Source organism: Nansenia antarctica, assembly GCF_963989245.1.
Source record: "Nansenia antarctica genome assembly, chromosome: 3".
Classification (NCBI taxonomy): domain Eukaryota; kingdom Metazoa; phylum Chordata; class Actinopteri; order Argentiniformes; family Microstomatidae; genus Nansenia; species Nansenia antarctica.
Genome location: NC_137688.1, coordinates 1,157,591 through 1,171,788, shown reverse-complemented (window position 1 = coordinate 1,171,788; position 14,198 = coordinate 1,157,591). Strand labels below are relative to the sequence as shown.

Sequence of the window (14,198 nt, the reverse complement as noted above, 5' to 3'; positions counted from 1 at the left end):
CTTTCTGTGTTCCTTGTCCTTGTCTTTATCTGTTCCTTTACCCGGGCTGCGCCCCGGGCCGATGTAAAAGTTGGATGGGGGGCGCATTATAAATAAAATTAACATTAACATAGCTCTAGACAGTTCTGGACAGCTCTAGACAGCTCTAGACAGCTCTAGACAGCTCTAGACAGCTCTGGATAGCTCTAGACAGCTCTAGACAGCTCTAGACAGCTCTAGACAGTTCTGGACAGCTCTAGATAGCTCTAGACAGCTCTAGACAGCTCTAGACAGCTCTGGACAGCTCTGGACAGCTCTTACCTTGGCGCAGGATCTTGTCTCTCTGCTCCAGGAGGCGGTACTTCTCCTCTGCCGTTTCAGCCAGTTGACCAATCAGGTGGAGGAGGGAGGAGGGGACCAGGCGGTCTGAGGCCTGGCCCTCCGAGATAGACTCAGGCTGCGGCTCGCCGTCAAACTGGAGGGACTTGGCGATGGAGCCAGTCCTCTGTCATGTCCTGAGCTAACAGAGAGGAGAGTTAGTTCTGTCATGTCCTGAGCTAACAGAGCAGAGGAGAGTTAGTTCTGTCATGTCCTGAGCTAACAGAGATGAGAGTTAGTTCTGTCATCTCCTGAGCTAACAGAGATGAGAGTTAGTCCTGTCATGTCCTGAGCTAACAGAGATGAGAGTTAGTCCTGTCATGTCCTGAGCTAACAGAGATGAGAGTTAGTCCTGTCATGTCCTGAGCTAACAGAGATGAGAGTTAGTTCTGTCATGTCCTGAGCTAACAGAGCAGATGAGAGCATCATTGTCATGTACATGTTATATTAAAGGGGCAATCTAAAATGTAACTATCCACTCTACAATGTGTAGACAGAGCTATGGATGCAAGGATTGACCATCAACTAATTTAGTCTGGTCTGGCGCCTGTGCCGTCCGTTTACTTGCCCCGGGCAATCAGGCAACCGTTAATGTCGAACCCTGGAAGGCAATAAAATCGAACTGAAAACTGGACCCTGTTTGAAGTGAGGGGTTGTCATGGTGAGGGGTTGTCATGGTGAGGGGTTGTCGTGGTTACCTGCGGCTGAGGGACACAGTGCTGCTGGGGGCGGGGCCCCTGGGTTTCCTCAGCGGGGAGCCCCCGTGCCCCCCCCGCCTGGCGTCTGTGACCTGGCTGTCCATGTCCGCCTCCTCTCCTCTCTCCCCCGGGCCTGACGCACCACAACAACACAGGAGCAGCAGCAACACTCAACACAGGAACAGCAGGAACACTCAACACTCGTTAGTGAGTCGAGCATTCATAATTCACGGCGTTCCAGCCATGTATAAAGCACTGTTGTATGTTTATGTTTACTACATCACCCATGCTGCTTAGCGGGTGATATGACGTAATATAAGTGGGACGGAGGGGAGTGAATGTTGTTGTCAGTACGTATGAAGAGAGTGAGAATAAAGAAGCGCATGTTATTCTTTCTACCGGCAAAACGACTACATTGTCCTGTTATTGCCGTCACTCCTACATCGGTGACCCTGATTTTCTCTCTAACGTTTTCGGAGATCATTGATCGACGTTGTCCCACGACAACTTACTCTGTTTCTTTCTCTGCCAGAACAGGAGGAGTTCATGTTGGTGCAGCGACTTCCCTTTCTTCTTTGCCTTAGCTGCCGACACCTGAGAGAGAGGACAGGAGACAGGAGACAATTATTGAGAATCACAAAACATGTAATGTAACATGTAACAATGTCTTGTAGGAAGTGAGGGTGATGGAGTAATGGAGAGGAGGAGAGAAGGAGAGGAGAGAAGGAGTGTTGCTTACGTGGTCTTGGAAGTGCACGATGGCCAGGCTCTTGTGCGGCCGGCATAAGACCTTGCAGACTTTCCCGAAGCGGCCAAAGTGTTTCTCCAGGACGTCCTTCCTGTTCAGGTTGGGAGGGACGTTCTTGCACTGGAGGACAGTGGTGTCTGAGGGAGTCACACCCCCCAGGCTGTCTGTGCTCTCCCCACGTTGGCCCCGCCTGGCTGGGGTCTTTGTGTCGGGGTCTGGGTCAGGGACTTCCAAGGGCCCTGGAGGAGGAGGAGTGTGTTTTGAGCTTGACACTAAAACAGCCGTGGTTGGGGTCATTTTGACCCTGTGAGTAAAAATGGTTTAATATCTTTGCACTTGATCAAATTTCAGGACCCTCCTTTCATGACTTGTCCTAGATATGTGCGTTCTACCACCCAGTATCCTTACATTCTCAACATCACATCAGGATCAGCTAGTATGAAGCTATTTTGCAGTTTTTCTGTGTAGGAGGGCAGGCTAACTTACAAGCAGGCCAACTAGTGGTCGTTGTGTGTAAGCAGCAGCTTCCCACTCTAAAGACTATGGTCATTGACCCCCAAGGCGGCTCTTATAGTAGGTACAACAGGCACAGCTGTCCTAGAGTTAAAGGAGCAGGGCGTACGTTTTTTTCAGGGGGGGAAAATCTTGCCAATTCTGGCCACAGTGGACGAAATCAATTAGAATTTCCAAACACAACCTGTGGTTGAACTTGTTTCACAGGCTGAATGAAGGTCCCTCCCTACCAGGAGAAGAAAACAGTAAAACAGTAAAAGCTTTAAACGGTTTTGAGTGAGTCAGGTACATACCCCTGCTCCACTCCCCCCGCTATCCCTCACCTCCGCTCTTCCTCACCCCTACCTCCTCCTTCTCTCTCCCCTCTCTCTGACTGTTAGTATTTTAATGCATCTGTATTTGCCAGTGCTTTATTGTTGTAAATTATTTAAGAGCCATTGCTTTTTGGTCAGGCTGCATTTGTAAATAAGAATTTGTTCTTACATGTTTGCCTGGTTAAATAAAGGTTAAATAAAAATTAAAAATGTAAAAATACCTGTCTCCTCAGCGTTCTCTAGAAGCTCTCTGGTGGGGGCCTGTGCCCTGGGGGGTGTGGCAGATTTGTGGGGGCTCCCTGGTCTCTCTGCCTCGCCCCAGTCCGGCGCCTGCTCCTCCTCCCTCCCGGGGCTCCTCCTCCTGACCGGGTTAGCCCCGCCCCTCATCAGGCCGCTCATGGCGCTGCGGAACAGCCCCCCGGCCGCGCCGCGGGAGGACCTCAGCAGGGGCCGCTTCGGGGGGTGTCTGGAGGCGTCGGCCTCCTCGGCCGCCTCGGCCTGGCCGCCTCCTCCGTCCTCGCCGCCGGCGGGCTGCTTCCCCGGGAGGTCGGCCATCTCCTCCTTCCTCTTGGTCCCTTTCCCCAGCCTCCCGAACACCCCGGTGGTCACCCCGGTCACGGTCACCTCCCCCGTACTCTCCTCGTCACCACCTGCGGCGGCGGCTCTCTTCTCCCCGACTGCGCCGGCCGGGGGTTCTGCATCGCCGCTTCCTTTGGGTCTGGGCTCCCCGAACGCCGAGGGCTGCTGGCTGCTGAAGCCGCCCGACCCTCCTCCTCCGAACAGGGACATGGGAGGCGCCTGAGCCTGTGGCTGGAGGGGCTGGAGGACTGTGGCCGAGAAGCTGAAGGAGGAGGGGCTGCTGGGGACTGTGGTGGCTGGCTGGGGGGGGGGCATGGGGGGGGCCATGGCTGCTGCTGCGCCAGCGTTGGTGCTGGAGGGGGGGGCGGGCTGGGAGAAGGTGAACTGCAGGCCGGTGATGGAGCTGCTGCTGCCGGCGCTGCTGCTGTTGGTGACGGCGTCTCTCTGGGCCAGGGGGGCGGAGATGGACAGGGGGGCGGCCGCCGGCTGGGAGAAGCTGAAGCCCAGCGGAAGGCCGCTGCTCTTGGACCCGGGCAGCAGAGAGAAGCCGGAGGGGGGGGCGGGGGCGGGCGGCCCGCTGCTGTCGTCCATGCTGCTGCAGGCCGGCTGGGAGGCGAGGGGGGGGTTCAGGTTCAGGGCTGGGGGGTCCGGGGGGCCGTCGCTGAAGATGGGCTTGAACAGCGCCTCGTTGGACGGCTTGAAGCTGAACTCCGACGTGCCGAACCCGCGACTACTCTGGACCACACTCTGGGCGGCGGCGCCAAACGTGGACACAGAGGCACCGGGCTGCGGGGGGGGCTGGGGGTCAAAGGGCGACGACTGGCCGAAGCTCATGGGCTGCGCCGACCCGGCGGTGGCGTCAGAGGAGATTCCGGCAGAGGCGGCGCTGCTGTACCCCGGGGGGGGCGCTTGCTGCTGCTGCCTAAACCCAGAGGAGAGTCCCCCGAAGGCGGAGGAGGAGGTCTGTCTGAAGGCGGGGGGCGTCTGTCCGAACACGGAGCTGGAGCTGGGACTCTGGCCGGTCGCCTGGCCGTACGAGGGGGGGGGCGGCGGGGCGCCGTCAAACCCCCCCGAGCTACTCTGTACCGCCATCTGTGTGGCCTGACCGAAGGCTGGCGGATGACCCATGGAGGAGAAGGTGGAGGAGGCCTGTCCTGGGTGGGACGGCCCCCCTAGCCCACCGCCGCTCTGCCCGAACACAGAGCCCTGGCCGAGGGACGGAGTTTGTCCGAACGCCGGCGACTGCCCGAACACAGAGGCCTGGAGGCCGGAGGGCGGCTGGCCGAACACCGAAGGCTGACTGAAGGCGGAGGACGACTGGCCGAACGTCGCCGACTGCCCGAAGCCGACGTTCTGCGGGTTGTTAGCGGAGCCCTGCTGGCCGAACACGCCCGGCTGGTTCGTGTTGCCGCCAGGGGCCTGGAAAGCTCCACCCTGCGGTCTCCCAAACAGGTTGTTGAGATTCATGACGGGGATGTCTTAGTGTCTTTAGTGTCTTTAGTGGTCACTCGGGCCACCGGTGGGTGTTAAAAGGTTGTGGGTGGGTGCAGCAGGTCTCGGAGGGAGGCCAGACTGTTGGGCCTCAGGGAAGGGCCTGGGTGTTACACCCTTGTTTTCATTTCTTCACTGAAGCATCCTTGAGTCTAAAAATGGAACAAAGTCAACAAGCTTACAACGAGATTCCATTACGAAACCAAAGTTAGCTAATGTGGAACAACATGTGTTTTTGCAAATAATTAATTAATCGCCCCTAGAACAGCAATTGTGAACCGAACATTCTGAGTAGAGCCAAAAAACAAAACCCCATGAACAGGCTAGTGTCTGTGGGTTGTTCTAGTAGCTAGGGGGGGTAGCTCGTACAACATAATGTCGTGCCAAATTAATAACAGCAATGTAGGCCTAGCTACAGAGTTGGGGCTTGTTGACAAGCCAGCCAACTAACTGAGCTCAGTCCAGATGGTTTAGGCAGCCAGGCAGGGCAGCGGTGCTCTGCTCTGCTAACTCAACCTGCAGAACGTTAACGTTCTAACTTTAACGTTCTAACTTTAACGTTCTAACGTTCTAACTTTAACGTTCTAACGTTCTAACTTTAACGTTCTAACGTTCTAACTTTAACGTTCTAACGTTCTAACTTTAACGTTCTAACGTTCTAACTTTAACGTTCTAACGTTCTAACATTCTAACGTTCTAACATTAACGTTCTAACGTTCTAACATTAACGTTCTAACTTTAACGTTCTAACATTCTAACTTTAACGTTCTAACATTAACGTTCTAACATTAACGTTCTAACTTTAACGTTCTAACGTTCTAACTTTAACGTTCTAACGTTCTAACATTAACGTTCTAACGTTCTAACTTTAACGTTCTAACATTCTAACATTCTAACTTTAACATTCTAACTTTAACATTCTAACGTTCTAACTCAGCCTGCAGACCTACCCTCACCCTCAGTAGCTGCTAGCCAGGCAGACACCTTCTTCTCCAACATTAACACCTTTAACACCTTTAACACCTTTAACCTTTAACAGCAGCTCGCGCGCTCTGAATTAGAGAACACGTATGTAATAATAATAATACAAACATGACAGTTGTGCAGAACATAAACATAAACATAAACATAAACAGACTTTCACAGAATAACACACAGCATTGTTTATACTGGGGACTTACTTTTTTTGAGGCATTTGAAAATAAAAAAAGAAACACGCACATTTCCGGTTCCGGTCCCTCTTGTTTTTAGGTCCTCGACGACTTCCGCGTTCTACCGCCAACACCGTCCGGTGTGACACAGACTCTACCGTACCGGAAGTGACCTTGACAGATGAGAGCGTCAGAGAAGCTCCAGGGTAACTTCGGGAGCAGATAAAGTATTATATTTATTGTCTATGTTCCCATGACGTCATTGTTTTATTCATCGTCTGTTTCTATTTAGTTTGTGACTAGTCGTGACGTCAGAATTATAAATTCTATCTCCATTTTTGTCAAAATTGAGTTTTTTTTTACATAATCTGTTAGGTGTTTATTAATGCCTGAGTGGTGTTATTTTTAAAATGTTGACATTTTTTAGTTAGTAATTAATAAAATACAAAGGTTCCATCTCACAAAACATAATGGAATGTAAAAACTTTGACGCTCAATATCTCTGAACTACCCTAAACGGAAATAGAACCTTATCATTCTAAACGGAGATAGAACCTTATCATTCTAAACGGAGATAGAACCTTATCATTCTAAACGGAGATAGAACCTTATCATTCTAAACGGAGATAGAACCTTATCATTCTAACGTCACTAGTGTTAATAGTGTTGTGTTAGGATGGGTGTAGTTCTCCGGAACCTCCAGAAGGTGGTGCCGTTGCGCCGCGCCAGGCTGCGCAGGGACGTGGAGACGCTCAGGCACATCCTGGGGATCCAGAAGTTTGATCTGGGTGTCATCTGCGTGGACAACCGCAAGATTCAACGAATCAATAACATTTATCGGAAAAATAACATGCCCACGGATGTCCTCTCTTTTCCTTTCTATGAGGTGGGTAAGCATATGAATGAATGAAAGAATGAAAGAAAGAATGAATGAATGAAAGAATGAAAAAATGAATGAAAGAATGAATGAATGAATGAAAAAATTAATGAAAGAATGAATGAAAGAATGAATGAAAGAATGAATGAATGAAAGAATGAATGAATGAAAAAATGAATGAAAGAATGAATGAATGAAAAAATGAATGAAAGAATGAATGAATGAAAGAATGAATGAATGAAAGAATGAATGAAAGAATGAATGAATGGCTACTGTGAGTGACTGACTAGTTGCAGTAAAAGGCGCTGACTTGTGATGATCCACCTTGAATGAATGAATGGTCTTTATTGTCATTAATACAGTACAGGTAAAAAAGGGAAAAGAGCTGGTTTACATAAATAAATAAGGCTATGTACACTATCTACTATACTATACAAATAAAACACTGTGCTGTACTCTATGCTATGCTATACCTATTCTAACTTTTCCTATATCTGAACCTTATGTACACAAGGGTTGTCATATTGCACATAGTATTTGTTGCACATTAATTAAGTGTCGCAGTTAGCAGGTTTAGAATGTTCACAGTTGTGTTTCAATATTGCACTTATGTTTATAATCTAGTAGCTGCCATCAAGTTGTCTAGATTGTCAAATTGTGATGATGATCCACCTTGTCACGATCCTCCTAGGATCTGAGGCCTGGGAAGCTGCCGTGCCCCCTGCACAGAGACGAGCTGAACCTGGGAGACGTGTTCCTGGGGGTGGAGTACCTGATGAAGCAGAGCCAGGAGGAGACCGCGTCTCAGGACCTTCACGGGATCCTCACGGTGATCAAACTTCATCACTTTATGGGGGTAGAGAGGCTATGTCATTAAGTCAACTATTGGGTTGTTTTGTTGGGCTGATGTTCTGGGAGGTGTTGGTGATTGGCTGATGTTCTGGGAGGTGTTGGTGATTGGCTGACAGCTGTCTGGTCGCCGTTGGTAACCAGGTAACCTCGACAGCTCTGGTTGTGAAACATCAGCTTTTATGATCAGACAGTTGTTATGAACGCAGGCTTTTATTTTGAGTGAAATTGAAGTGACTTAAGACAAAAGTAGTGACTCAGTATGCAAAGTCAACCCACCTCTACCTTATCATAAGCATCAGCTCTTTTTATACAACCTAAATGTACATAGATGAATAACATATACGTGCCATATCCTGGATGCAGACGTAATGTAAGTGGAGAGGAGATCGATGGGGAGTTGACAACAATACTACCGAATGAATGAAGATTCATGATATTATTCTATTATTTTACGGTACTGTCTCAATTATATTTGAGCAATTTTCTGGGGTCTACCAGTACGCGCACGCCCAGTGTACCAGAGATTACCAGTACGCGCACGCCCAGTGTACCAGAGATTACCAGTACGCGCACGCCCAGTGTACCAGAGATTACCAGTACGCGCACGCCCAGTGTACCAGAGAGAGAGAGAGAGAGAGAGACTACTGTATAGGCTATATGGGGTCTACCAGTACGCGCACGCCCAGTGTACCAGATATTCTTTACGCGCACGCCCAGTGTACCAGAGATTCTTTTGCGCGACAATCAGATAACGCTTGTGTGTCTGCGTTTTATACAACAGTTAGTTACGACCAAGTAATTTGATTGGACAAGAGGCATTCCATGAGTGCTGATATACAGTATAACAGCACTGGGACCTTTAACTACTGTATGTGTATCACTCCGCCGCACAGATGTTCTACTAAATGACCGTTAATTAGACTACATGTTTGTGTTCAGGTTAATCAGACTACATGTTTGTGTTCAGGTTAATTAGACTACATGTTTGTGTTCAGGTTAATTAGACTACATGTTTGTGTTCAGGTTAATTAGACTACATGTTTGTGTTCAGGTTAATTAGACTACATGTTTGTGTTCAGGTTAATTAGATTACATGTTTGTGTTCAGGTTAATTAGATTACATGTTTGTGTTCAGGTTAATTAGATTACATGTTTGTGTTCAGGTTACTAGGCAAGTCCAGTTGAAGTTCAGTTGCGGAACAAATTTATGTTTATTTTTATGATTAAATAAACAAACAAATCATAATCTGTTGTCGCTTATTACTGTTAACTAATAAATGGCGCTGTAGAACTGTTGTATAAAAGCAATATCACACTGGAGGTCGTGCTGTTATACTGAATATCAGCACGGCTGTGATTGCCTGCGGCCTCGTACCTACGACCCAATCACAGCCGTGCTAATATTCAGTATAACAGCACGACCTCCAGTGTGATATTGCTTAATCGTCTGCGTTTTGTCGTTGTGTAGCCTAGGCCGAAAACTGTCGGTCGTTTGGACTAACTCTCCGTTCTCTTTGACTTAGGCGGTTACTGCCCACGGGATCTGTCACCTGCTGGGCTACAGACACGAGACGGAAGAGGAGTGGACTGAGGTACGGACCACCTGGGAGTGTAACGACCCGCTTCCATAGTGTGTCATACTTATTACACCTCGGCACGTGGACGGTTCTGTTTAACAGTTTTTTCCCTCTCTCTCTCTCTCCCTCCCTCTCTCTCTCTCCCTCTCTCTCTCTCTGTTTCTCTCTCCCTCTCTCCCTCTGTCTCTCTCTCTCTCTCTCCCTCTCTCTTTCTCTCTCTCTGTCTCTCTCTCCCTCTCTCTCTCTCTCTGTCTCTCTCTCTCCCTCTCTCTCTCTCTCTGGTCACAGATGCTACAGAAGGAAACCTACGTTCTGAGTGAGTTCAATCGGCTCACAGGCCGACGGCTGGAACCTCTGACCAAGAAGTGTCGTCAAGACAGGTGACCAGAGCCGCACGCCATGGCGGGATTTGAACGTTGCACCCGGGACACGAGTCGTTGGCCGGAACACTGTTTATTTCCTTTGGTGAAGCCGTGGACCGTCTTAGAGACACTGATGACACATTGGTTGTTGATCTCTCTGGACATTTGACTCCTGCAGTGACAATCAAGCAACACTGTTGTTGAAGGTAGATTCAGCTGTGTGACGGAGTGTTAAGTGCTGGGGTGATGATGACTTCCCAAAGCCAACACACTTGTCTTGCACAGATGCCTATGGAATTGCTAATGAGTGAAACATATTGCTTCATTGTTCAACTTGACATTTCTGGCAGGGGGAAAAGAGTAAAACTATCCAAACCACATTGCTTTCACAGTAATATTTTATTTTATTTTAAAATGCTCTTTAGGAAGTCAAATGTCGAATGCTGAACAAGAAACAAAAGCTTTGTCCAGCCTGCTGCTTCTCTCCACTCTGCGTCACAGACACCCACCTGGACATGACACCTAGGGGGGGTATTCCACCATGTCGCTAAAGGAAAATCCAGGCTTATATTTGATTGTCTTGTGAGTCTTATCAAAATAATAAGCCTGGATTTGCCTTTAGAGACGTTGATGGAATACTCCCCTGGGGCTTACTCAGACACCCATATAGAAATAGATTGTGTAGAACGAGCTGTCCAATCACAGACTGAGGGACCGTGTCACATGACGACTTCATTCGTCACATCCGAGTGTTGCCCCTGCTGGAATGCATATACCCCTATTCTCCTTATATAACCCTATTATATACACCTATTCTCCTTATATACACCTATTATACACCCCTATTCTCCTTATATACCCCTATTATATACCCCTAATCTCCTTATATACACCTATTATATACCCCTATTCTCCTTATATACGCCTATTATATACACCTATTCTCCTTATATACACCTATTATATACCCCTATTCTCCTTATATACATCTATTATATACCCCTATTCTCCTTATATACACCTATTATATACCCCTATTCTCCTTATATACATCTATTATATACCCCTATTCTCCTTATATACATCTATTATATACCCCTATTCTCCTTATATACGCCTATTATATACCCCTATTCTCCTTATATACACCTATTATATACCCCTATTCTCCTTATATACGCCTATTATATACCCCTATTCTCCTTATATACACCTATTATATACCCCTATTCTCCTTATATACACCTATTATATACCCCTATTCTCCTTATATACACCTATTATATACCCCTATTCTCCTTATATACACCTATTATACACCCCTATTCTCCTTATATACCCCTATTCTCCTTATATACGCCTATTATATACCCCTATTCTCCTTATATACCCCTATTATATACCCCTATTCTCCTTATATACACCTATTCTCCTTATATACACCTATTATATACCCCTATTCTCCTTATATACGCCTATTATATACCCCTATTCTCCTTATATACACCTATTATATACCCCTATTCTCCTTATATACACCTATTATATACCCCTATTCTCCTTATATACACCTATTATATACCCCTATTCTCCTTATATACACCTATTATATACCCCTATTCTCCTTATATACACCTATTATATACACCTATTCTCCTTATATACTCCTATTATATACCCCTATTCTCCTTATATACACCTATTATATACACCTATTATATACCCCTATTCTCCTTATATACATCTATTATACACCCCTATTCTCCTTATATACACCTATTATATACCCCTATTCTCCTTATATACATCTATTATACACCCCTATTCTCCTTATATACACCTATTATATACCCCTATTCTCCTTATATACGCCTATTATATACCCCTATTCTCCTTATATACCCCTATTCTCCTTATATACTCCTATTATATACCCCTATTCTCCTTATATACACCTATTATATACCCCTATTATATACCCCTATTCTCCTTATATACACCTATTATATACCCCTATTCTCCTTATATACACCTATTATATACCCCTATTCTCCTTATATACACCTATTATATACCCCTATTCTCCTTATATACACCTATTATATACCCTATTCTCCTTATATACCCCTATTATATACCCCTATTCTCCTTATATACTCCTATTATATACACCTATTCTCCTTATATACCCCTATTATATACACCTATTATATACACCTATTCTCCTTATATACACCTATTATATACCCCTATTCTCCTTATATACACCTATTATATACCCTATTCTCCTTATATACCCCTATTATATACACCTATTATATACACCTATTCTCCTTATATACACCTATTATATACCCCTATTCTCCTTATATACACCTATTATATACCCCTATTCTCCTTATATACACCTATTATATACCCCTATTCTCCTTATATACACCTATTATATACACCTATTATATACACCTATTATATACACCTATTATATACCCTATTCTCCTTATATACCCCTATTATATACACCTATTATATACCCCTATTCTCCTTATATACACCTATTATATACCCCTATTCTCCTTATATACACCTATTATATACACCTATTCTCCTTATATACTCCTATTATATACCCCTATTCTCCTTATATACACCTATTATATACCCCTATTCTCCTTATATACACCTATTATATACCCCTATTCTCCTTATATACACCTATTATATACCCCTATTCTCCTTATATACGCCTATTATATACACCTATTCTCCTTATATACATCTATTATATACACCTATTCTCCTTATATACACCTATTATATACCCCTATTCTCCTTATATACGCCTATTATATACACCTATTCTCCTTATATACATCTATTATATACACCTATTCTCCTTATATACACCTATTATATACCCCTATTCTCCTTATATACATCTATTATATACACCTATTCTCCTTATATACATCTATTATATACACCTATTCTCCTTATATACATCTATTATATACACCTATTCTCCTTATATACATCTATTATATACACCTATTCTCCTCATATACATCTATTATATACCCCTATTCTCCTTATATACACCTATTATATACCCCTATTCTCCTTATATACACCTATTATATACCCCTATTCTCCTTATATACCCCTATTATATACACCTATTATATACCCCTATTATATGCACCTATTATATACCCCTATTATATACACCTAATCTCCTTATATACACCTATTATACACCCCTATTATATACACCTAATCTCCTTATATACACCTATTATATACCCCTATTATATACCCCTATTCTCCTTATATACACCTATTATATACCCCTATTCTCCTTATATACCCCTATTATATACACCTATTATATACACCTATTCTCCTTATATACACCTATTATATACACCTATTCTCCTTATATACCCCTATTATATACCCCTATTCTCCTTATATACACCTATTATATACCCCTATTCTCCTTATATACACCTATTATATACCCCTATTCTCCTTATATACATCTATTATATACCCCTATTCTCCTTATATACACCTATTATATACCCCTATTCTCCTTATATACCCCTATTATATACACCTATTATATACACCTATTCTCCTTATATACACCTATTCTCCTTATATACCCCTATTATATACCCCTATTCTCCTTATATACCCCTATTATATACCCCTATTCTCCTTATATACACCTATTATATACCCCTATTCTCCTTATATACACCTATTATACACCCCTATTCTCCTTATATACCCCTATTATATACACCTATTATATACCCCTATTATATGCACCTATTATATACCCCTATTATATACCCCTATTCTCCTTATATACACCTATTATATACCCCTATTCTCCTTATATACCCCTATTATATACACCTATTCTCCTTATATACACCTATTATATACACCTATTCTCCTTATATACCCCTATTATATACCCCTATTCTCCTTATATACACCTATTATATACCCCTATTCTCCTTATATACACCTATTATATACCCCTATTCTCCTCATATACACCTATTATACACCCCTATTCTCCTCATATACACCTATTATATACCCCTATTCTCCTTATATACCCCTATTATACACCCCTATTCTCCTCATATACACCTATTATATACACCTATTCTCCTCACTCAATGCTAGCAGGGGACCAAGGAATATCTGGCCCTAGAGAAACATAGCAAAGGAAGTCTAGGCGATGGGAATACTGGCTGTGTCAGGTTAGGAGACATCATAAAGACTCAGACCTTTACTGGCTGTGTCAGGTTAGGAGACATCATAAAGACTCAGACCTTTACTGGCCGTGTCAGGTTAGGAGACATCATAAAGACTCAGACCTTTACTGGCCGTGTCAGGCTAGGAGACATCATAAAGACTCAGACCTTTACTGGCCGTGTCAGGCTAGGAGACATCATAAAGACTCAGACCTTTGCTAAAAAATAAATAGTAAAATCTGTTCCCTTCTTATTAAAAGCAAAGCCTATGCAGGACAGCTTACACATTTACTACATGTTTCACCTGCATTGGTTAGAGATGATTTTTTTTAAACAGTGGTTTTTTAAACAGTGGTTGTGCAAAAGTAAAGCTCTGTAGAAAAGAAGACCTACTGGTTGTTT

The 14,198-nt window shown here is 44.4% G+C and overlaps 2 protein-coding genes across 2 annotated transcripts in view; one reads left to right on the top strand and one right to left on the bottom strand.

Moving 5' to 3' along the window:
- The window catches only part of mcm3ap (minichromosome maintenance complex component 3 associated protein), a 34,565-nt gene extending 29,855 nt beyond the window's left edge, over positions 1-4,710 (bottom strand). Inside the window, exons 1-5 of the mRNA XM_080526277.1 lie at positions 2,852-4,710; positions 1,795-2,042; positions 1,568-1,649; positions 1,056-1,188; positions 301-482 (exon numbers count right to left, since the gene is read on the bottom strand). Of these exons, the coding sequence (XP_080382403.1) occupies positions 301-482; positions 1,056-1,188; positions 1,568-1,649; positions 1,795-2,042; positions 2,852-4,676 (2,470 nt within the window). The 5' untranslated portion in view covers positions 4,677-4,710. The remainder of the gene's footprint in view (positions 1-300; positions 483-1,055; positions 1,189-1,567; positions 1,650-1,794; positions 2,043-2,851) is intronic.
- Positions 4,711-6,014: 1,304 nt separating this feature from the next.
- Positions 6,015-9,889, top strand: LOC308153488 (endoribonuclease YbeY-like). The gene is made up of 5 exons (XM_080526647.1): positions 6,015-6,078; positions 6,527-6,737; positions 7,420-7,557; positions 9,104-9,172; positions 9,446-9,889. The coding sequence occupies exons 2-5, from the start codon at positions 6,528-6,530 to the stop codon at positions 9,539-9,541; spliced, it is 513 nt and encodes a 170-aa protein (XP_080382773.1). The 5' UTR covers positions 6,015-6,078; position 6,527; the 3' UTR covers positions 9,542-9,889.
- Positions 9,890-14,198: the final 4,309 nt, after the last annotated feature.